Source organism: Dermacentor variabilis, chromosome 8, assembly GCF_050947875.1.
Source record: "Dermacentor variabilis isolate Ectoservices chromosome 8, ASM5094787v1, whole genome shotgun sequence".
Taxonomy (NCBI): Eukaryota; Metazoa; Arthropoda; class Arachnida; order Ixodida; family Ixodidae; genus Dermacentor; species Dermacentor variabilis.
In genome coordinates, this window is record NC_134575.1 from 117,462,662 (window position 1) to 117,485,722 (window position 23,061).

The window sequence follows — 23,061 nt, forward strand, 5'->3', positions numbered from 1 at the left end:
CCGCCCGATGCTTGCGTCGGCGGTTACGCAAATTTGACGTCAGAAGATTGGAATAAAAACATATTGGAACAGTTTTGCGTTATACGGCCCATATATTAATGACTTACCCCAGCATGTTTCCTGCAGTATTCCAATCTACGCTGAAGACTGCGTCATGTACCACACCATCAGTAAATTTCATCACGAACTTAATCTCCGGGCAAATCTTAACAAGGTCCTGAATTGATGTAACTGGCTTATGTCGGTCAGTCCTACTGAATGCAAACTCATACCCTTCTGTCGTCGCCACAGTACACAGCGTTTCCATTATTCTATCCTTAACACACCCCAATTGAATTAGTACCTTCTTATGAATATCGACGAATAACCTTGTCTTAAGATTTATCGTGGTGTGGCTATATTGGTCACATGATTTCAGCATCGAATAAAACCCTTGGAAACATCTCCTCCTTGCCCCCCCCCCCCCCCCACTCGCCCCGCAGGTGTAATATTACAGGCGTACAAATCACTTATTGGCCGAAAACTAGAATACGTATCTGCCATATGGAGCCCGCATCAAGTGTACTTATTCAATGCATTAGAATCAGCACAAAGTCGTGCCGTTAGATTTATTCACTATTCCTACTCATGCTACCTCAGCATTTCATCTGTAAAAGCGAAATTAGGCGTATCACCCCTTTCTTTTCATCGTCGCACTTCTTGTTTCGTCCCCTTATTCATTCTTTCATTCTTCTCTCGATAAGTCACATTATATAACGGCCGCAGCATGCATATCTCACCGCATTCGTCGTGCACTTCACGTTACCTGCCCATCATTAGGCACTACTCATTATTTTTTTCGAGCCGCTACATACTAGAATGGCCTGCTCTGGGACATTATTACCATCGCTTCATCATCTGCTTTACAAGACCCTATTAGTGATCACTTCATACTCTAAAGCTGTTTTCAGTGTTTGTTATTATTCTCAATGAAAGCCCTTCCTGTATGCAACGCCGCCCAAATAGGGGCCTTTAAAGAATAAAACTGAAAAAGGAGTCACAAGTCATAGCGGCGGACTCACCTTTCGAAGAGGAAGGGGGTAATTCAAGCGTCTGCAATGGTATACAGCATGTAATGATGAAGCGATGGTTACAAATTGGAGAGGCTGAGAAAACGACGCAGTCTGCATAGCAACGCCGGAGGTGGTAATGATAAGCTGTACCTTGCCAGGCAGTGCAGGGATGCCTTGTTTGGTGATGCGATACGCTAGAAAACTGATCTTGGAAACACCATACTGACGTTCGTCAGGATTTAAGACGAGATATCATCATCACGCAGCCGAACAAACAGGTTGACAGAGAAGTGCTTTGTGCGCCTCGACATCCTTGCTAGCGAGAACGAGATCACCAATCTTTAAAAAAACTTTGCGAATTTGTTTCAACGGTTGAGAGATACTCAATTACAGGTCCGCCTGCCATTCATTCGTCTCCCACTTCCTTCCAGCCTTCCTTAGCACCAGCTCTATTGGTTGACCAAGGCCGTGCGAAAAGAAAAGAAACAAAAACAAAATAGAACATGCTTTTGCCATTTTTCTCCTTCACAAAAGTGAAGTCTAAAAAGGCAGTGGTCTGGTAGGCTGGAATAAGTCCTGTGACAGCACTGAATTACTTGCACATTAGAAAAGACTTCTCATCAGTTCTGATTAAAAGGCGGTCATGTCCAATCCTTTGTTTTTTGCCAGTTGCTCGTGCCCCTCCAAAGCAACGGATGGAAGAATCTGTCGGTGGAACTGCTTTACTACCAGCAGAGTGTATTCATGCCGCTTCGGCAGTACGGCAGCGATGCGGTCGTTAACTATTTGGTGTGCAGAGAGGACCACGCATCCGATGGAGGCCACCTTGACCGCAGTTCAGCTAGAAGTCTTCTGGTCAGAAGTTTATATGAAACGTGTGCCTAGTCGCGCTAATTTGAAGCTCAGCTGAAAAGGATACGTTTCATGCTTTCTTCGGCCACTCGGCAACAGGAAATTAAATGGCTGCAAAGGTAATGATCCGCAGGTACTTTCGTTTGCCTTAAGAATATAAAGTAAGTCAGCTGATCCACTTCAGCGCCAGAAGTGAATTTCTGAGAATGCGATAGAACTCATTCGTCGTTATCGCTCGTCAGAATCACTGCAGTGTTTTTTGTGCTTTTGCAAAGTATTTCAAGATCGTCATGCATGAAGTAAACTAGCTTTAGTTTGGGGCTGCTCTTTAAGCTGTAGTTTAGGGACATAGTTGCAGCGCCCTATCATGACACATTTAAAACGACTGGCAGCTTGGTTGCGGTTTGCTTCTGAAGAGTATTGACTGTTGAAGAATGAAAGGAATACGTGGGTAGTGGGTGTAGATGTTATCAAGCGCACTTACGGCTATACGCTCAGCCAGTAATTCCTTTTTTTTTTTCGTTGCCGCATTTTCTGCAACATCTTCGGTGCTCTTAACAATAACACGGCTGCTTGAAGAAACAGTTTCTCTGTGAAAACTCGGTTGTCTGCTAGTCACATTCCTCTTTGAATGAATGTGTGTTGCTTACTGGCGCAAGGACCAGGTACGGCCAAAGAGAGCCATGCAAATATAAGTGAGGTCGCAGTGGAGCGATGGATTCTGAGAAGTAGGAGTGGCGTCGCTGTAAAGGTGCCTAAATGAATAAATGTAAAGTGAGCGAAATCTACATCTGATAACATAATGGCAATGACTAATGACATTTGCTATGAACATGAAAACTGCATTGCCAAAGATTGATAGGATCTACAAAATACGTAGCATGCAAAAATTTGCAATGAGCAGCGCTGCTTACACAGAGCCCTTGAAACACGAGGACCTGGACACATGTGTCGTACAAAGTACTGTCGTGGTGAAATCCTCTGCAGAGCGGCTAGGGCAGGAATTTACTAGGCTAATAACATGCAGGACAACATCGTTAAAGAAACCTTGGACTCCTTCGATGTGAAAAAAACAGTTCTTTAGCAAGAAACATAAGCAAATGGTGAGGTAAATGAGAGAGGTATGCTAGAAGCGAATGTTTCTTTCTCTCTGTTTCGGCTTCCCGGCAATCCAGGAGGTCGTGGAGGATGGTAAGCCTCTCAACACATATACCACAGGTTGGTGGTTAGTCACCAGTAAGCAAAAATATGTGGGTATCATATGTGTGTCCTCTTCTGAAACGGCAGATTTGGACATGAGTTCGTCGTGTTTGGCTTACAGAGTGTCATAAACCCAAGTGTAGCTTCATGAAGTGAAGCTTATTAATTGTTTCAGCGCCCTACAAGCGTTGCCAATGACTTTGCACTTTCTTTGCCAAAAATTAAAGAAAGAAATCACATCTGTGGCAGGGATAGCAGCGGTAGGAGTAATAGCTTGCTATGTAATTCATGTAGCGAATTCGTCTCTTTGAACATTACCTTCTATGCCTCTATGGACAGGCACCCATCATATTGAATCTTTTCGCGAAGGTCCTTGCTCTAGAGAAACCAGACGGCGCTTTGGGCGGAGCGCCGCAGATTGGCTTAGCGAAAGCGCACGAATACGAAACCATTACCGCCTCTGCCCTGTTTCTGTGCGATCAGCTGTCGGAAATGCAACTGGTTTTTCGTTAACTCAGTGTTCTCCATTCATGCTGCGAAATATGGAGCGCTGGAGTGAAGATGTATGCAGTAGCTGGACGGAAAATTGGCGACGCGCGTATTATAGAATGAAATGAATGTGTGCATCCAAGTTTACGGACCGCTCCTACATAAAGATTGCCTGTGTTGCCATCTCTTCGCGATGACGGCTTCCCTCAAGGTTAAAAAAATTCACTACTCCACTAGTGTTGTAGCGCTAACCTCCAAGGAAAGGAATTCAACCCCGGAACGTCGGCACGAGTAAGTACCGCTTCTTACACGGTGACAAAGGGAGTAGAGCCGCTTCTTGGCATATAGCAAGTTACTCACTCGTTACCTACACACATCCACCCCAACGTACACGCAAACTTACGCCCATCATATCACCAACGCATCAACTAAGTGAACGGGCGTACACTCGAATCAATGCGCCGAAGCACGGGTTACGGCGACTACACCAACTACGCACTAATTCTTAAGGCAGAACGTTTTGTAACGGTCCACACAATAAGCGAGCGCCTAGCCATAATATGTATTTGCTACAAGCTATTACAACTTGCAGAAGGTTACGTCACAAGCCTTATGCGCAGCAAGATCAAATAAATCGCAGCTGCACGCACGCACGAGCGACCAGGCAGAAAAAAAACAATCAAATAGTAACCAGCCAGGAAACATTAGTGGATCGGAAACGTCACAAGGCACTGCTTAAAAATAGTCACTCAATAAACAACGGAGAGCTAAACACACTGATACTGATTCAGTTCACAAGCGGAAAGTTAGGATAGCTTCGAATACATTTGAAAGCGAAGCTTTCTTTGCCTATTCCTTCGACTCTCCCACTGCTACTAGTGCTGCTGCTGCTGCTGTCTGGCAGACAACGTCGGCGGCTGGTTCAGAGTGTGTGCATACGTGACAGCAGTGCGGAAGAGAGGAAAGATGACGCGAGGAACTCGTTTGGACCCCAACGCTACGAATGTGCACAATACCCTCTGGAGCTCATTGGGCGTCGCCACATTAGCCCCTTGACAGCTATAATTATCCGCGACCCCCCCCCCCCCTTCAAAGCGTTGCAGAAACTGCAGGCGTTCCCTTTCTACTAACGTGAGAGTACAGAAGGAATGCAGATACAACTGCAGAGAGACGGGAGGACAAGAGGCAGTTCCCATGCAGGGTGGCGATGGGGGGGGGGAGGTAACGGGAGAAGGCAAGGAAACCCCACTATTATATGACAGTGTTTGCGGTGAAACTGGATAAGCGTAATTTCAAAGTACGGCACAATATGTCCCTGCTAGTTTTCAAAAGTAATCACCAAACAAAATTTCAAGCGGAATAATTACGCAGGGCTGCAGAAGCAAAGCCGCATTAATTAAAGTGCAACGCAGGGTCCACGCGACACTACGCAAGCGGTCGAGCGTGATATAAACAGTACTGTGCCAACGGATGTAGCTTTGCGACTATGCCATTGTTCAAGGTCGCGGATATGATCCCGACCGTGGCAGCGGCAGTTTGACAGGGGCGAAATAGAAAACGCCCTTGCACTTTAATTTTGGTACGCGGTAAAGAGCACGAGGGTGTCAAAATTAATCTGGAGTCCGCCACTACGGTGCGCCTCATAATCAGATTCTGTTTTGGCACGTGGAGCCACATAATCCAATTCAAGTTTAATGCTTTTTCCATGATGCGATGTGCCATGTGAGGCAATGACAATGCTCAAGCCTCTCTGAGGTCATGAAATATGGCTTTCAAGAACGCCTCTAGCAAGCAGGTAAGGTAACGCTTAACATCTACTCACCCCTCTTGTGTTAGATTAAACGTTGAAGAAATTAACCTTTCACCGTGTATATCACCGCCAATCGTCAGTCAAAGCAACCAGCACAGAGAGCTTCACTTATATCAATTCCCGGAGTGCGTGGGATCTGCATAATTTTTAGGCCTGCTTTTATTACAAGTACTGTATATGCTACTCACGCCGTTTGGACAAAGCCTAATGGGCGCTGAAAGTGCCTTCATGTCCTTTGAAACTGTAGCGGAAGCTTCGCGTTTCGTACACCCAGTCACCGTCTACGATATCCGCCGAAACAGGTTTGCAGTGCTGCGTCGGCGTCATGTACATCAATTGTAAACACAGAGGCAATGACGGCAGTTCAGCAAGCAATGGACGAGTCATCACGTGATCAAACATGGCAGAGCCCGCGTGATCGGCGTGAAAAAGGTCATTTATTTTACGCTGGTTAGATATATAAGCTGTACAGAGAGAGCGGAATAGAGCTCAATAAGTACAGGATTTTCTTGCTTACAGAGCCGCATCGATGCTTTTACGAGGTTTAGGGAATTGGCAACTATAATTGCTTAGGAAAGTTTTCATCTCCTTATATGCTTCACATCCGACAATATTGAATGTGCCTCAGCTTTAAAAATACTTATTTCCGGGAGCAGCACACCGAAATCTGAGGAGGATGGAGCGACGACGGCAAGAGCGACCCAGGCACATCACATAGAAGCGTCTGTGTACAACTCTGCACGAGTACTTGGACTGGAGTTCTAGGAAATGCACTTTAATATGTGCCTCTGGAGTGTGTACAGTGACTTCTACAAACGATCACATCGATGCTTTTACCTCATCTATGGAATCGGCACCTATAATTGCTTTGGAAAGTTTTCATTTTCTTATATGCTTCACAGCCGACAAAATCGGATGTGCCTCAGCCTTAAATGTACTTATTTGCGCGAGCAGTACAACGGAATCCTGGAAGGATGGAGCGACGGCTGCATGAGCGTCCCAGGTATGTTACTTAGAAGCGTCTGTGTACAACCCTGCACGAGTACTTGGACTGGAGTGCTAGGAAATGCCTTGAAATATGTGCCTCTGGAGTGGGTTAAGTGACCTCTACAAACGATGATGAGCAAACGTGAACAAGGTGAATGCAGGAGCCTGGGTCTCTACAAACAATGTTTCACACTCTATGAGCTGCCATTGCATTGGCAGTAATAGCTTCGCTGGAGCCACAAGGCAATGTTAAAGCACTGGAACACCCATTTCTTCGCTAAGAATACTCAAACGAAAAATGAACGGCTTTCTCACTGCAGGTCTGTTATGGAAGAGTGCGGCAGTGGTCATACCGTTTATGGTTCAATAGGAAGTATGTTGAGTGCTATTTGGTACTCTCAGAAAATATGTAAAACTGCTATATGACCGTTGCACATGAAGTGATGACTGATTCAACTCTATGGGGAGGCTCTCGACTGAACTTGTTCTCAAACCACCAGTCGCGATACGGATACAAAGATGGTAAGGGGCTCTGGGATTTTTAGCTCACTTGGCGTGATAAAGCATGATAAAGTGTAGCTCTGTAATCAAAGCTGTAGTGGAGAAGACTGTTGTACAAGTTCAGAAGACACTTTCGATCACTACAGTATGTGGTACGTTACAGAAGCTTCACAAGGTTAATTGCTTTCAGACGTTTCATCTTCGCATATTTATGATGGGGAGTAATCGTGAGGATAGAGTCTGAAATGAGTGCCAGCAATTTATGATCGTTGCTTACAGAGTTGGGCTCCTTTGATCGTAATATTTGGCACTATCAAGTATGAAATTACGATTTTGACTGTTTATTTTGAATCCATTCTCATCCACTAATTTACACAATTCGCTTATGCCAAACTGCAGTTGTCGTTCGCATATGACAATATGGCATGATTTGAAACTTATCTGCAGATCCTCGACATACATTGCATAAGCCATAGCGCCTGGAATGACTGTATGCAGCAAGTTCATTTTTACAATGAAGAGTGGAACTAAGCACGCCCCGTAGCGTGCTTATGGGTGAGCCATCTAGAAAAAAGATTGCCCATGGTTAAGCGAAAAGTGAGGTTGGATAGATAGCTTTCAATGGTGTTTATCATGTTCCCGCGAATACCCACTGCGGAAAGACCACGGAGAATCCCGAATCACCGTGTCGTGTCGTATGCTTTCTATATGTCTAGAAATACTGAAAGTAAAAACTGCTTATGAATAAACGCATCCCTGATTACGGCCTCGATGCGAAAAAGGTGGTCTATTGTTGACTTTCCCTTTCTGAAAACACATTAAAGGAGTTTAGTACGTTGTTACTCTCGAAAAAATTGATGAAGCGCCTGTTGACCACCTTTTACACCATGTTGCAGAGACAGCTTGCTAGCGCTGTTGGCCTGTAGCCACTAGCTAGGGCCGGGTCATTGGTTTGTTTAGGTATCGGCATGACGCTTCTTTCCTCGAGCACAGGATATACCCAGCCGCCTAGATGGCATTGAAAAAAGGCAGGACTGTGTGCAGTGCTTCAGAGTGTAGGTGCGTAATCATTTCATACATGATACGATTGCCACCTGGCACTGAATCGTTCCAACGAGTGAGAGATGCCTTGATTTCAGCAAGGTAAATGGAAAATTGTACGCCTCATTGAATGAACCTGTGCATTTAAGGAGCTGCCTGCGTTGGTGTTCTTCGAACCTTAGGAATGTTTTCATATATTGTGATGCACTTGAGACGTATTCGCTATGTTCGCCTAGACAGGCCGCCTGATATTTCAGACACCTGACCTAGGCTGCCTACTAAGGGTAGGGGGTGTGACTCCCTGCCTATTATTTTACTTATCCTATTCCAGGCTTTAGTTTCATCTGTAGCTAACGGCAGGTGTTTTATTTGTTTAGGTATCCGGATGACTATAGCTTATTTTCATGAGGACGAGAAGTCTCGGAAAATTATCCAGTTCACTGACTGAATCTTCCATTGCAGAAAACGTGGGGAAGCTTTCCGTCTGCCTTATAGCATTTAAGACTATCGGGAACATAATCATCTCCGTAGGGGTCTATAATAACGTTCCACTCAGCGTATGACATTAGTGTTCTAGATACGATGCTCAAGTCAGTTGAGCAGTAGATTTTGTATGCAAAGCTATAGTACGGCAGCTTATTCTTATTGAGTAGGCATGCAAAAGTGGTATGCGCAATTTAAATCTCCGACAACTATATATGACTCCGGAAGTTAATCAATGTAGTTTTGAAATACTATTTTCTGTACTTCATAATTCGTAGGGATATATAGAGAACTAATAGTAACTAGTCTATCCAACAACGCCCCTAGGATAGCAGCTACCTCTAGGGGCATACGGAGTTCTAGTTCCCTGCAGGCAACATCCCTGTCAACAATTATAGACACACAAGCGTATAATGTGACAGTGTCATTGCGGTCTTTACAAAAAATATCAAATCGTGGGAAAAAGTTTGTGATTTTGTGTTTGAGCTGCGTTCCTTGAACACACAGTCCCCTCGGACTAAATATGCGTAGGAGTTCTTCAACATCTTAAGGATTATGAAGACCTGTGACCTTCCACTAAATCATTTGATGGCCCATTTTATAAAAGAGAGTTATACTGTGCCTTTAAAGAAGAAAGTTAGCTTATAGAGCCCGTTTTGGGCCCTGTCATACAAGTCTTATCTATCTTGGAGCGGTCGAGAGATTCTTGCCGGTCCTTAGGCACTGGTGGCGCCGTTTGACCAGGAGTCCTGTCTATCGTCTTTTATAGGGCACTGGACGCCCGCTCTTGTAAGCGATTTCTTGGACGAGAGAGCCTCTCTTCTAGGAACGAGACTCTTGAGGCCACCATCCCAGAGATTGATGGCCCCTTCTTGTGGGATGGCGCAACAGCGCTGGCTGCTGCTGCCGAGCGGGCAGATGGTGTCACCGTTGGCTCACCGCGTGTGGCCCAGATAGCTACCGTAAGTTCTCCCGCTCTCGCCTGATGCGCCCCTTGGGCAAAGCTATTTTTTAATACGAATGATACGCACCTTTGTGCCTCCTTATACGATATGTTCTCTGACTTGACTGCCACAATTTTTTTTCTGTTCTCCATGATGGGGAGGGCAGTGTGTACGCCGCATGCTCCCAATCATAATTCAGATTGTGGAGGCCTCTCACAGGACTCAAAGGATGCTCATTTTCGCTACATTGGGCGTAGCTTAGTCGCTCTCGACAGTTCTGAAAACTGTGGTCCACCCTTTGGCATTTTAAGCGTTGGAGGGGAATTAGGAATATAATTCCTGACCTTAATCTTGAAATAGCCTGCCACGATAGTTTAGGGCAGCGCACTTGTACCGAATGTCAGAGTATTATACCTGGTTTGCATTTCTTTACCATCACGCCCTCATCTTAGTCACATTATATTGAATAAATTCTGTTCATTCTAGCCTCTAGCAGTTCTGCCTCTGCCAAGTCACTCAGATCACCATCGGATGCCACGCACCGCGGGTGGTGTTCATGGTAGGATGTGGGGACACGCTCACTGCAACGTCCTCAAGAGACATAATGTTAAGCAGCCTTTCATATTGCTTCTTACCGAGGATTTCCAGGTCGCTGCTTGCTAACTTAGAATTTTTTAAACCTAAATCAAGAGCCTCAGTTTGTGATTCGAATGTAAGAAAGTGAAATATCATTCATGCTGTCTTGTCTGTTTTCTCGGAACGTACGACATGAAATCGTAGGAAGCTCTCATTTTAACAGCCGTAAAACTGAACACTCCTTCAGTGCACGCTCGTTTTCGAGGAAGATGAGGAAGTGGGAGAAAAGACTTCGGCAGCGGCGCCAGCAACCCACTATGCTGCCAGCCCCACAGCATGGAGCCCAATAAAGGGATGTTACTTGGCTTTGAAAAGGTAGGACCTGCACCCAGCAGCTGTACGACATTACTATAACAAAATATCGTATAACCAAGGTTGGCTACCCACACCTAGCAAATTGAAAGTGAAAGGAAATAAAGAGAAAACAGGAAAGATAGAAAGTGAGGGAGCAAGACGACGATTGAAGAGAATTGAAGGAAAGAGCACCTACCGATATTCCCCGGGTGGGTCAATGGGTGGCTGCCATCTATGCGAAGCAGAGGCCACGAAGTCTGTTGCCTCCACCGGGGGGCCTTTAAAGTCTCACCACCCGGAATCGGGTAAACCCCCAGAATTTTCCCTTCCCCAGACACGGCTAAGCAGCGCATGGCGACATGTGGGAAGGGCCAACCCTCAAGTGCTCGGCTACATGGGGTCGCAACACACCAAATGCCTGTTGGCGCAGGTATTCGTTTTCCCACAATAGACTGAGTTCACGGATTTGATGGGTAGTCTGAATTCACAATTTACTGAAGTCAGCAGTTATGTATCACGACGTTTACAGGGCGGAATGTGCTTCCTCACGCATCATTTTACATTGAACTGCGCGCTTCTTACGTGGTATAGAGTAAAGCAAGGCCTATAGATCTCTTGACTGCTCCAGCCAAAAGAATTTGAGGGCTTGTTGCAGCGTTGCTATTTGGAGGGAAGCTTCTTTGAAGGTCCCATGAAATGAGGACACCGTTGTACGACATCAAGCTTTTGGCACCACAACTGAGGACGCAGGTCAATACAATCAGGGCAAAAGAACACCGTAAAAATGAAGCAGCTGCACTTTCCTATGCACGCTATGCGAAGTGAAAGATATGCCCAATTAGAATTTTGAGGTTATACTTTAGAAGTACTTATCCCCACAGAATGCGATATTATTTTATCATTTGTACAAATGGGCAGTATATTGATGCTATAGTGCGGAGAGCATCATGAACGCCAGATAGATTGCAAAAGCAATGAAGAAGTATCAGTCATTGATTGCGATAGCAAATTATTAGACAACTATATGAAGTAAGCATAGTCGTTTTAAGAGATGGACAAAATGCTGCCAATACATGCTCGCTAACCTAACTATGAAGCACGTTTTCATGAAGACTTCCCCCTCGATGTCCGTGGGCTCTCTCTGTGAGAACACTGGCGGGATGGAAAGAGACCGTAGCGACACGCGAATTCTCCTTCATGTTGCCTCTCACTTCAACGCCAACTGTTGGCACGGGAACAGAGCGCAGAGAACGTCATCAGGTACCCAAAGTGGGCAAGCCTTCGAGCCAAGCGCACATTGCCTCCAAGGCGGGACGCATGCGGCCGCGCTCAGTCTCCCCTGCTGAGTAGAAGAGGATGTGCGCACTAACCTGACCTTTTGGCTTCCTTCCTGGCAAGTGCATTATTTCCCCACTCCCAGCAATGCGGAGTCAAGAAAGTGGTGCGCACCGTTCCAACCTTTCTTGCTTGTGGGCGAAAAAAGACACCGGCGATGCGAGCGACCATCCTTCTCGGCTCACTGTAACAAGCTCTCGCTCGCAACTACAGCATACGGCCATACGGTGAGCAAAGTAAATAGCGACTTCTGAAAGCAGTAATAATTCTATGTCGAGCAGCTGTATCCTAAATATTTCTGGGACACAGCTAATCATAATCGGAGAAATAATGTGTGTTAGGCGTTTAGCAAGTGTAGCGCAATAGAAGGTATAACAATAGAAGCCTTTAGCACAATCTAAGTTACTGTGCTTTCTGGCGAATGGGGAAGTAATAACCCGACAGAATTTGTTTGAAATATCAACGAAATCACATACTAATCCACGCAAAAAAAATATCAATGCTGTTCTTACCTTGTGTCGCACCATGAGCGAGATTGGAAGCTGAAAAAAAGACGGGTTATATGTCAAGTGCTGTTTATAAAATTGCTGTGATCGCGTGAACAAGTATAAAGGACGCAGAACGTGGAGACAAAATAAAAATACCGAAGCAATTCAGGATGAAGATAATGTGCATAGTCTTTGAAATGAGCAAGTGCAAAAGGCACGTCAGTCGATACTTGATTTTTCTTTGTATATGACCTTCAAGGCCCATGGTTTATACAATACCATCAAACATGATACAGATGTTTTTCTGTTATAACCCATGAGTGTACTGTATCCTTCCCTCACTAATATTCGAGACTTTTATTACTTATCTGCAGCCAGATTCGTTACCACTTCCTGTATTGCACGTAAAGTTGGAAGCCATGAACACGGTAACTACGTTACCATTTATTCCTATATGATTGGTGTGGCATGCCACCAACATGTTCTCTATGAGTTCTGTTTAGCACAGCCACCGTTCTCAGCTAATCACGATTCCATAATTTCGTATCACCCTTGCACATACTGACCTGACTTCCAACAGTAATGCTCTGCGTTTTGAGTTAATATATAACAATCTTTTTTGAATTTTTGAATTATTGTTTGCTTTGGAAAAAGACCTCGCACCTATCACTAGCATTGCGTCTATCCTTATGCTGTTTCGCCACACACTTTTAATGCTATTCCCATTCTTAGGAAACTACCGGCACTTTTTGACATCTATCTGCCTATCTATCTGTCCTTTTCTTCTATCATCGTTCCTCTAACTTGCTTCAATGGTAAACTGTGGTCTAATGGGGCAAAACCATGAACTCCTGTACTCATGCAATCGGTTTCAGAACCAATCGTAAGACCAACTCAGATGACTTGGAGTTCGACACTGGATATGTACCGCACTTCAAAACTTCTTTCACGCCAAATTGTGCTATTGGGCACGTCCCACTGGGTAGATGTCACTCCTAATGAATGAATACATTTGAAGCTAACTTTGGCCACTGGACACGTGCCACTGGGGCCTGCTGCCAGTATCTGCTGCTCCACAGTCAACGTCTATACCGTTTGTCGTTGCCACTGCGTATGGGCCAATAGGATTCAGCCCTTCTTCGATGAACCACTTTGCACCAGCTAGGGCCGGTGGGTTTGTGCTGCTTTCCAATGATAAAATTCATTTAGGATTTATTTATTTCTGGCTAGAATCGAACTCTTGTCACATTTATTCAGGCAAGCTCATACTATTACATATTCGCCTATACGCCACGTGCGGACTATGACGTGCCGACGCTGGGTGCGTTGCATGTGTTTCGTTACGTGGGTACCAAATAGCACAGAATCTGGCTCATTTCGCTTCATCATTGTCGGTGATTTTTCGAAGCTGATACTGATCTAGATCTCCCGTGGAGAAAAAGGCCCAGCCCATCTTTCGTTGTGCTAGACCATTTGTAGTTTTTCCTTGTGAGCCTATGTAGCCTTAACAGCCGTAATGACATTTTCTAGTTTTGTTGGCAATGATAATTTTAAACACTCCTCACCTCTTTAGTTATCGTATACTGCTCAGACACCCATAGACAATCTTTCTGTTTTCACCTAGACCTTATCGACAACTGCCCATTTATTTCACGTCCCCATTCGTATTTTTTGTCTTCTTCATCCTATGGTATATCTATCATTCCTTCTTTCTTTTTCTACGTTCTCTGGTGTTTTGGGACGCTTTTCTGTTGCCCTCCTAATAGCCTGCATCCATAACTTGTATGGCTTTCTTTTCCCTCTTCAGAATCCATATTTCTTCTGTGATTAAAATATTGATACCACCTAATGTTCAGGATCATTAAAACGTGAATCTGTTGGGGTCTTATCTACTTCCTTCTTCGTGCAACTGGTGCGCTAACAAATTTTGCGCGGGCGGCGTGGGCTCGCGCCTGTGCAGGTGGAATCCTTCCTTATTAATCGCGCTCCGGCGCCGGCGCAGAAGCCAGCTCATCAAACCCTTTCGAGCAGCTGCCCTGCTCTCGGAGCATCTGTTTTTTTTCACGTGACCACGACAACGCCCCTTGTGAGCCAATATAAGTTTCACTTGAATATGTTGGCCACCTGAGTGCAAAAGGCAAATGTTATTGTTAAAACAAAATCCTCGATAAGTTGCCCTTCTTTGTCATTTTTATGGCTGCCTCAAAAATGCGATGAGCATTAAAATCTGCCACTAAACATTAGGGCTCAGGCAACCGTTCTATTCTGTTTTTCAGGTCTCAAGTAGTGTAATGGGTATCGGGTGCAATGTACAGTGAACAGATGGTGACAATTTCATATGATAATACGATGACACCTGCACATCGTAGGTGTATTTTAAGATCGTTCCGTGCAGGTATGCCCCCTTGCAGAATAAAGATTTGGAAGGCGCTTTAGCATCGTCTTTGAGAGTGGAACCCGATAGCATTGAAAGATCCCTGACTTTTTCTCACATTTTCCGGCTACCGCAGTTTATGTAACCATAATGTTTACCGGGAAACGTTGGCAGCAAACGCTGTGCACGAAGACCAGCTTTCTGGCATATACGCGGCCTCTTGGGCGGGCTGCGGATGCGCGGAGGCGAGCGCCATCTGGATGTTGTTGCAAGGAAGCGGGCGCGCCGCTCTATGAATCGTAGAAATACTGGAATAGGGGTTTGTGTTTGAGCTTACCCGTAACAGAGGTATGTTTTCTCTTATATTAAAATGACAATCCGAAGCTATCAAGTCTGTAGGTTGTTTGTAAGCCATACTTTACAATTTTTCTGCCGCATTTTACATTAAGGAATGTAATTATTCCAGTAACGGCTTTGTGCTGCATCGAGGGCCTGCGTAGTTAGGTATGCGTCGTTTGGAATGATCTATCGCTAACAAGACTGTAGACGCTAGACGTAGGACACTGACGCCAGGTTTTCTGCGACACGGGGCTATTTATGCTATGGCCTTATTACTGACTGCTCCTGATAGACAGCTGGAGTGTTCGCGTAGGGAGTGATAAGCTGATGGTAAACGTTACCTTGCGAGCACCACTCCATCGATTCGGTGTAGTCCACAGCACGCACAGGAAGGCGTGTTTGCATGGGGCGTTGTTGTGCGTTATTGTTCATAAACTCTGAGACGGTTGAGCATTTGCATTGCCTCCCATGGTACACGACATCATGGCAGAAGCGTTAAACTTTAGTTGAATGATGGGGCTGTATGTAATTTAATTTATGATTATTATTGTATGTATTCATCGCATACATGTATTCGGGGTCTGCACCACGTCTCGCTGCGTAGCGAAGACGTTCCTCTTCCACACGGCACAATTCATCATCATCATCATCATCATCATCATCATCACCAGCCTGGTTACGCCCACTGCAAGGCAAAGGCCACTCCCATACTTCTCCAACAACCCCGGTCATGTACTAATTGTGACCATGCCGTCCCTGCAAACTTCTTAATCTCATCCGCCCACCTAACTTTCTGCCGCCCCCTGCTACGCTTCCCTTCCTTTGGGATCCAGTCCGTAACCTTTAATGACCGTCGGTTATCTTCCCTCCTCATTACATGTCCTGCCCATGCCCATTTCTTTTTCTTGATTTCAACTAAGATGTCATTAACTCGCGTTTGTTCCCTCACCCAATCTGCTCTTTTCTTATCCTTTAATGTTGCACCTATCATTATTCTTTCCATAGCTCGTTGTGTCGTCCTCAATTTGAGTAGAACCCTTTTCGTAAGCCTCCAGGTTTCTGCCCCGTAGGTGAGTACTGGTAAGACTCAGCTATTATACACTTTTCTCTTGAGGGATAATGGCAACCTGCTGTTCATGATCTGAGAATGCCTGCCAAACGCACCCCAGCCCATTCTTATTCTTCTGATTATTTCCGTCTCATGATCCGGATCCGCCGTCACTACCTGCCCTAAGTCGATGTATTCCCTTACAACGTCCAGTGCCTCGCTGCCTATTGTAAATTGCTGTTCCCTTCTAAGACTGTTAAACATTACTTTAGTTTTCTGCAGATAAATTTTTAGACCCACTCTTCTGCTTTGCCTCTCCAGGTCAGTGAGCATGCAATGAAATTGGTCCCCTGAGTTACTAAGCAAGGCAATATCATCAGCGAATCGCAAGTTACTAAGGTATTCTCCATTAACTTTTGACAATTAACAATTGTGACGTGACAAAAGAAAATACAAAATCCAGGGCTTAGGCTGAATTTGCCGCTTCAAGCGGGCACTTATTCGACTGGGGGAAGGCACGTGTCCTTGCCAAGGAATACCTCGAGTCGCTCATGATTCAGGCTACACCACACACTCTGAACAGGAGCGATGGCAATCTTCCGTCAGTGTACGCGCGCTGCCTACGTCACGTGTTCAAGACTGTTTAAACGAACTGCTCGTGCACATTTGTTTGTCTTACCTGTGCACAAGGCTCCAGTGTGGAAGCCGAAACGTCTTCTTGTCTTTGAAATATTACTTTGGTCGGCGTGGTGTCCCGGGTTTTTCTGTACCTTTTCCCGATGCTAAATCTGAACCAGACGGGTTTCCGTCACACACTGAACTTCACAAGACAGGAAAGATTGAAAGAGAGTGAGAAAGAGGAAGATTGAAGCGGAGGAGAGGAAAAGGTGACTGCCGATTTTTCCCAGGTGGGTCAGTCTGAAGGCACCATGTGTCTGAAAAGGTCTAATGGGTGTGTCGCCTCCGCCAGGCCCCCTTAAAGATCCGAATACCCGGCATCTGCTCTACCCCCAGGACCCTCCTTTCGCAAGACACGGCTATGCCGCGCACTGCTACACGCGAGAGGGTTCAACGCTCATGCTCTAGGGTACGTGGCGTCAACTATACGCATAATAAAATATAACATGGTCATTTGACAACGGTTTGACTATTCGCAAAAAACTAAGGCGGTGTTATCTCGCGCTAGGAATACGCAAATTACTCTAGAGGAAGATTTACTAATGAACAATTCTAAAATTAAATTTGTACACTCGGTAAAATCGCTAGGCGTATTTTTTGATCATACTATTACGTGGCAGAGCCATATAGATTTTCTTGCTAGTAAGCTTTTACAAATCACTGGAATTTTTTTATTCTTTGAACTATCTCCCTCGCTCTATTAAGTGCGTGTTGTATAATTCACTTTTTCTCAGCCATTTAAATCATTGTTGTTTTGTCTGGGCTACCACTGCTGACACAAATATCAACAGGGTCTACACACTGCAAAAGAAGGCTCTTTGCGCTATTTGTAATAAACCACACGATTTTCCTTAAGCTTATTTATTTCATAAACTTAAAACACCCGAAGTACAGGCCCTTTTAAAGTATCGTTCAGTTTTTACGTATACAAATGAACACAAAAAGAACATAAACTACATTACTTTTATGGCTAACTTAAAGCTACACGAAACTTCATACTGCACAAGAAACGCAGAGTACTGGCACGTACCAAAATCAAGCAGAAACTATTGATCACAAATGCTGTTCTCCAGGCTACCTCCGTTATAAAACTACCTTATTGTAAATAAAATTGATATTGCAACTTGTTCTCCTCCTGATATTATTGATTTTTTCTCTCGTAGGTGAGTTTACAATGCCTATATGCTTTTGAAGTGCAGTGAGATTTTGTGTTTTTGCTTGCTTCCTCACATCTTGCTTTTGTTGTATTTTCCTCCTCGCCTGATTTGCGATGCGTTTGCATGATATGTTGTAGTGCCTGAATATGTAAGCACTTGGAAAAACTGCATTTCCACTCTGCTGCTCCCTTCTGCTTTTTGTATTAAGGGTATTTGGGGCTGGTCAAGCTGCTACGAGCAGCTTTTTTCCCCACGTTACCCCCGCAAAGCTGTATTTAGTTTTTGTGGAAATAAAACATACATACATTAATACAACGCATCAAACAATGGCTGACGCAGACGCCCCTGTGGGGGTAATACAAAAAGTCACAATATAGAGGCTCTTACATATAACCACTAATTTCCTTTCATCGATTTTCGTTTACGAAGACTCTACTGTATTTACATTATGGCGCATTAACGCAGTATCAATACAAAATCTTTAATTGACCAGCGTGATAGGCAGCTTGATGTTTGGGAAGCAGTTGCTCGTTGGGACACTCACAATGTGGATGTAAATTTAGAACCCTTAGGCAAGTTTTTGCTGCACGCATTCGAACTAACAAACCAACGGTATTGCCTTTGCGAGGCTGTAGGCGCTTCCATGAAAGCAGCCGCTTGAGATCAACATCACATGCTGTTTTTAGAAGCATTTTCAATGAGGATAAATAACGTTTCCATAGCTGATGAGGACGCACTGAAGAACCAGATCAGCATTTTTTGTTTAATATATTTGCGGAATAATAATAAACGTTCCAAAGAAAATAGGCTGAAAGTAATTAATAAATTTTAGTAATTTCTAAAACACTGTTGTGGGGCAGCAATTATTCACTGTAATCAATGACACTTCTGAAAGAAATATTTCAAATTGTACACGGTTACTTTTTTTATGTAATGTCTACATGTTTTTGTTGGAGGTTTTAGGGTAGAGCGTCGTCGTGGGATGTTTTTCGTAGAACAACGTGCATGGCTAAGCATGCGTTGTTTTTTCATGCTGCCATCGTGTTAGTGGTAGCCACTTGGGGAATAATAGGATCAAGTTATAAGAATAAGGTTTTCCGTCGATGTCGACAGAAAAGACTATAGCATGACGGTAACTCTGAAGATTACGAGTTTGCACGGACCATTCGTAAGATGACAGTATGCCATAGAATACATCGGTGCTTTCTGTGTTATATTGAAACACGATATGGCATTGTCCTCATTAATATCAGAGCCTAATGCATACGCAGTGAGACGAGAAAACGTTTTCAAATAGATACGATTCTCAACTTCATCTCCCAGGCCTCCTGTCACGAAATCTTTTCCCTATTCTCCTATTGTCCCTGACATGCCCAATCAACTGCACCAAATACGTCACAATATGCTGCTTGACATCCTCAACTCACCTATTGTCTTTGCCTGATTATTCATTTTTCTTTCGTATCAAAGAAAAAAAGCCTATGGTAATTTATTACATGATTATGCCATATAACAATTCGATAAAGGCGTTTCACCTGTTCTCTTAACCTGTATGTGCTGTTACTTTATGCTTTTGGTTTTTGCTTCTTATCTTGACGCCTAAAATTTTCTGTTCCATAACACATACATTTCTCTTAGCTCATTCTGAAGCTGCATTGCTTACTTTAAGTTCTTGCCTTACAGATGAGCATGGGCAAACTGGAGTGATTGTGTAGTGACGCTAGGACATCGGTGAGGACCTGGGAGTGCCTGCCATAGTCATATGTGCATTGTATACATTATGTTCACGTTGCATCAAGGGATACGTGATAACAGATTGGTGCAACAAGTCGACGGTGGAGAAGCACTTCTTTCTGATACTCTTAAAGCAGATGTAAATTTGTAATCTTTTGGAAATAATTTCTTGATACACAATATATCAAATTTCATAGCAGCAACTACTACGATTGTACAGCGAATAATTGACAGTATATTCTGGGGGGCAATATTTTCGCCAACCAATGACGTGAATCACTATGGAACGGCAAATATTTAGGGTGCGGCTTAGTGAACTATATGCTGCTATATTAACTTATGATATTTTGTAGATGAACGTAAAAAAACTAAAGCGTATTTCCATTTTAGTGTTCGGCTAATCAATTAAATTACATGTATTGTACTGGTATCGAGTGAGAAAAACAGCGAAGACGCAGCGACAGATGTATATGGAAATCCGAGGGAAGTCTTCATTTGTGTTTTGAACAAAATTTAGATGCCGAAAAAATTCTGCAGCCTGTAAAATAGCATAGAACATCAGCCACACCTGTAGGCTTCTACACGTGGTTCTCAAGTAGAGATATTTGCCAGTCTACGATGTTCAGCGTGAGAAAATGGAACAAATTATCAGCCACCTGCTTTATAAAGGAAATAAGTATCTCATGCAAATTCTCCGCGTATCTTGTGAAATACGCTTTTGCTTCTGGTAAGACAGAGTTACAGTCAGAATGTTAAAGAAGTGGGTTAAGGGGTGCAGACACGGACACAAGAGAAGTGGACAACACGAAGTGAATATTTGCGTTTTAAGGGTGGCTTATAATACAATATAACAAGTCTCTTAATAACTCACCGACAACCAAAAGAAGGAATGCCCAGACGCTTGCCTTGGCCATATTGTGCCTCTTTGTGTTTTACACAGGAGCAAAGTGATGATACGTGATCCGAGTTTGTAAGATATATTTATATGCAGGGGCTGGAGTGACGTGGACTCGGCAGAGCCTATCGAGACGGAGTGAACACATACTAGTCACGTGGTATGAGTTCGAGTGCAGTGCCCTGCTACCGATTAACGCAGTCCACATATGCACTGTTATCCTTGGAAGAAAAAAATCTAGCAACGAGCCAAGCAATGAGTGAAACGAAATGTCGTGGTGGGTACAGCAGACGTCATAGTACTTGAGTACAGCGTCCAGTGAATATTGTTTAGCATCAGAGCTGTTCTTACGTGATCTCAGTTAGTCGAAAGCAGTCGGCTAGAGCTGCCGAAGGTCTTTTAGACATGGAGAAGATTGATTGTTTCGATTGTTTCTGCTAAAGCTCCTGGCCAGCAAGCACTACGTGGATGTACTGCTAAAATGGCGAGCACGTTTTTCCGAAGCACTTATATTAATAAAACAAAACGATATATTCTCAATAAATTTCGCGATAAACGTTCAAACCAACAAAGACGAAAGATAAAACCCAGCACAAGCATGAAATCAGCACCGTTTTCCATGTGTTAATCAACGACACCTTTATTTGTTCGCGCTTACCAGAACTTACCACTTGCAAGATGCCTACTTCCACATTTTATATGAACAAACATTTGAAGTTGTAACTTAAATACAAGTATTTAATGTTCAAAGGAAGAAGTGTGGCGAGCTAACAAACAGCATCGCCATCAGGTGTTCACGCGTATTCCAGAACCTCGAGTTTCCACTTTACAACCTGCCTCTCAGCTGTTACCGTATTGTAAGACCAATAAACTTCCCTGGAATTTATTAGAACTGCTGGATATAGATGCCACTGTTATAATAGCACTTCATTTCGGGCGAGATGTATTAATCCTTATCCTGAAATTTCTCAGTGACCCTTATGTGCAGTGGTATCTGTCACGAACCACTGCCAAGGTCCGTTTTTCACAGTTTGCATTCGTTATCTTACAGATGACATAAGTACTGTGACGGCCACTATTGGCGATTGGCACAACACAATTTGTATACAGATAATGTACTACAGAATTCGTCTCGCGCATACGATCAGAGAACACAAGGTGCGGTGGCAACAGACAACGAATAGAACAATCCATAACATTCGAGAACGCTCCAATACACGGATGCGTCTTCTGTGCTGAGCAAGAACGCTGAACTTTTTTTTGCAGGTGAAAAGCGGTCTTCCGAGAAACAGTCGAAAGACGTTGCGTCTATACAAAATTTCGATGAATTTTGTGCTGTTGTATCGTCTGTATAAGCCTGCGCTTTTTCTTGCTTTTGTGTTATCTGTGAGCGTGCAATAATTTTTCTCCCCTTATGTAACACCCCTGTGGGGCCTTTATGGATACTGTAAATAAAAAAAAATAAGCAAGTACACGTGTCAATATGCTGCACATTGGTATTTCTCGTCCATCATGTATCGTATGGTCGTTACCAATTCAAATGGCACCAAGGAAATCCGGCGATTGACGTCCATAAGGAGATTGCGATGTACTGAACAGAACAGTTCCTTATAGATACCCACTGCCAAACATTCAGGATTGAAAATGTCACGCAGGTTTTCAGATGTTATGATGCTCATGTCAGCTCATGTCCGCGCCTGCAAGTTGAAAGAGAGAGATATTATAGCACGGCCTATGCAAAATATGCGCGCGCCTGAACTCTGTAAATACCTGCACAGTGCCGGTGAATAAAAGTGCGTGTTCGAGCACGAGAGGGGAACTGGTACTGTTAACTAATAGCAGGACTTTGAAGCATAAGTGAGAGCTAATAATAGTCTTTATTTTTTTAACCTGTCGACAAGATCGAGACTATTTCCGGGTACTTGTACACCATCTGCCACACTCCTCAAGTCGAAAAATAACACAGCGTTTCGTTTACATATTACCCTCATTGCCACACAACAATAGCATGACGCTGTTTTCGGACCTTGTTTATTTATCGTTACTGATTAGTTTTCAGTGCGGCCAGTCTCACGCGACACCAAATTAGCGTTGTGTTACCCGTTCAAAATTAGGAAACAGAAGCTTCCTCAATAGGTCACGCATATTTTTGCAATGCTGAAACAAAACTGCGAATTCATGTTTGTTGCAGTGCCTGTCCGGTAAAGACATTCCTAGACGTACCGGTGGTGACGCGTTCGCAGTCAGCTTACATCACGAAGCAATGCTTCTACACACAGTCCTTTTCCTAGCCACTCTTTCTATAGATTGCCTTTCGTTTGTGCCCACAACCACGTAAATCAATGTGCCCTTCAGGAGACAAGTGTGTTCGAAAGGAGACACTTCTTAAAAGCTTGGGCGCATTAACGAAGAAGGGTCACTCGTGCTGGGTGGACTACAAGGGCAGCTTAGCGGCTTGTGCTTTTGTTTTGTTGGACTTCATGAACGCGCCTAGCTACGACTCGATCTAATGAGTGTTCTGGTACACTCATTTTTTCTCAACCAATCAGTGTACACATTAGTATATGTGAATGCTTTCCGTCAGGTTTGTGTGCACGCGTGTCATTTTTATAACTTTTTGTGAAAATGAAAATTTTTCGATTGTAATGAAAGAAGTTTTGCGCATTCACACATAAACACAAAAAGTGCAACAAATCGCTCTCCAGTGAATTCGGCTTTAACAAA

General features: G+C 43.9%; 1 protein-coding gene across 2 annotated transcripts in view; it reads right to left on the reverse strand.

The window, feature by feature from the left end:
- The window catches only part of LOC142591245 (uncharacterized), a 62,814-nt gene extending 42,194 nt beyond the window's left edge, over positions 1-20,620 (reverse strand). Inside the window, exons 1-2 of one of the 2 annotated variants that reach the window (XR_012830414.1) lie at positions 20,314-20,620; positions 12,137-12,166 (exon numbers count right to left, since the gene is read on the reverse strand). Coding sequence is in view for 1 of the 2 variants with exons in the window: in XM_075703588.1 (XP_075559703.1) it covers positions 12,137-12,166; positions 20,314-20,356 (73 nt within the window). In the remaining variant the exon portion in view is untranslated. The remainder of the gene's footprint in view (positions 1-12,136; positions 12,167-20,313) is intronic. The other variant, XM_075703588.1, reaches the window with a different exon arrangement.
- Between the last annotated feature and the right edge of the window lie 2,441 nt (positions 20,621-23,061).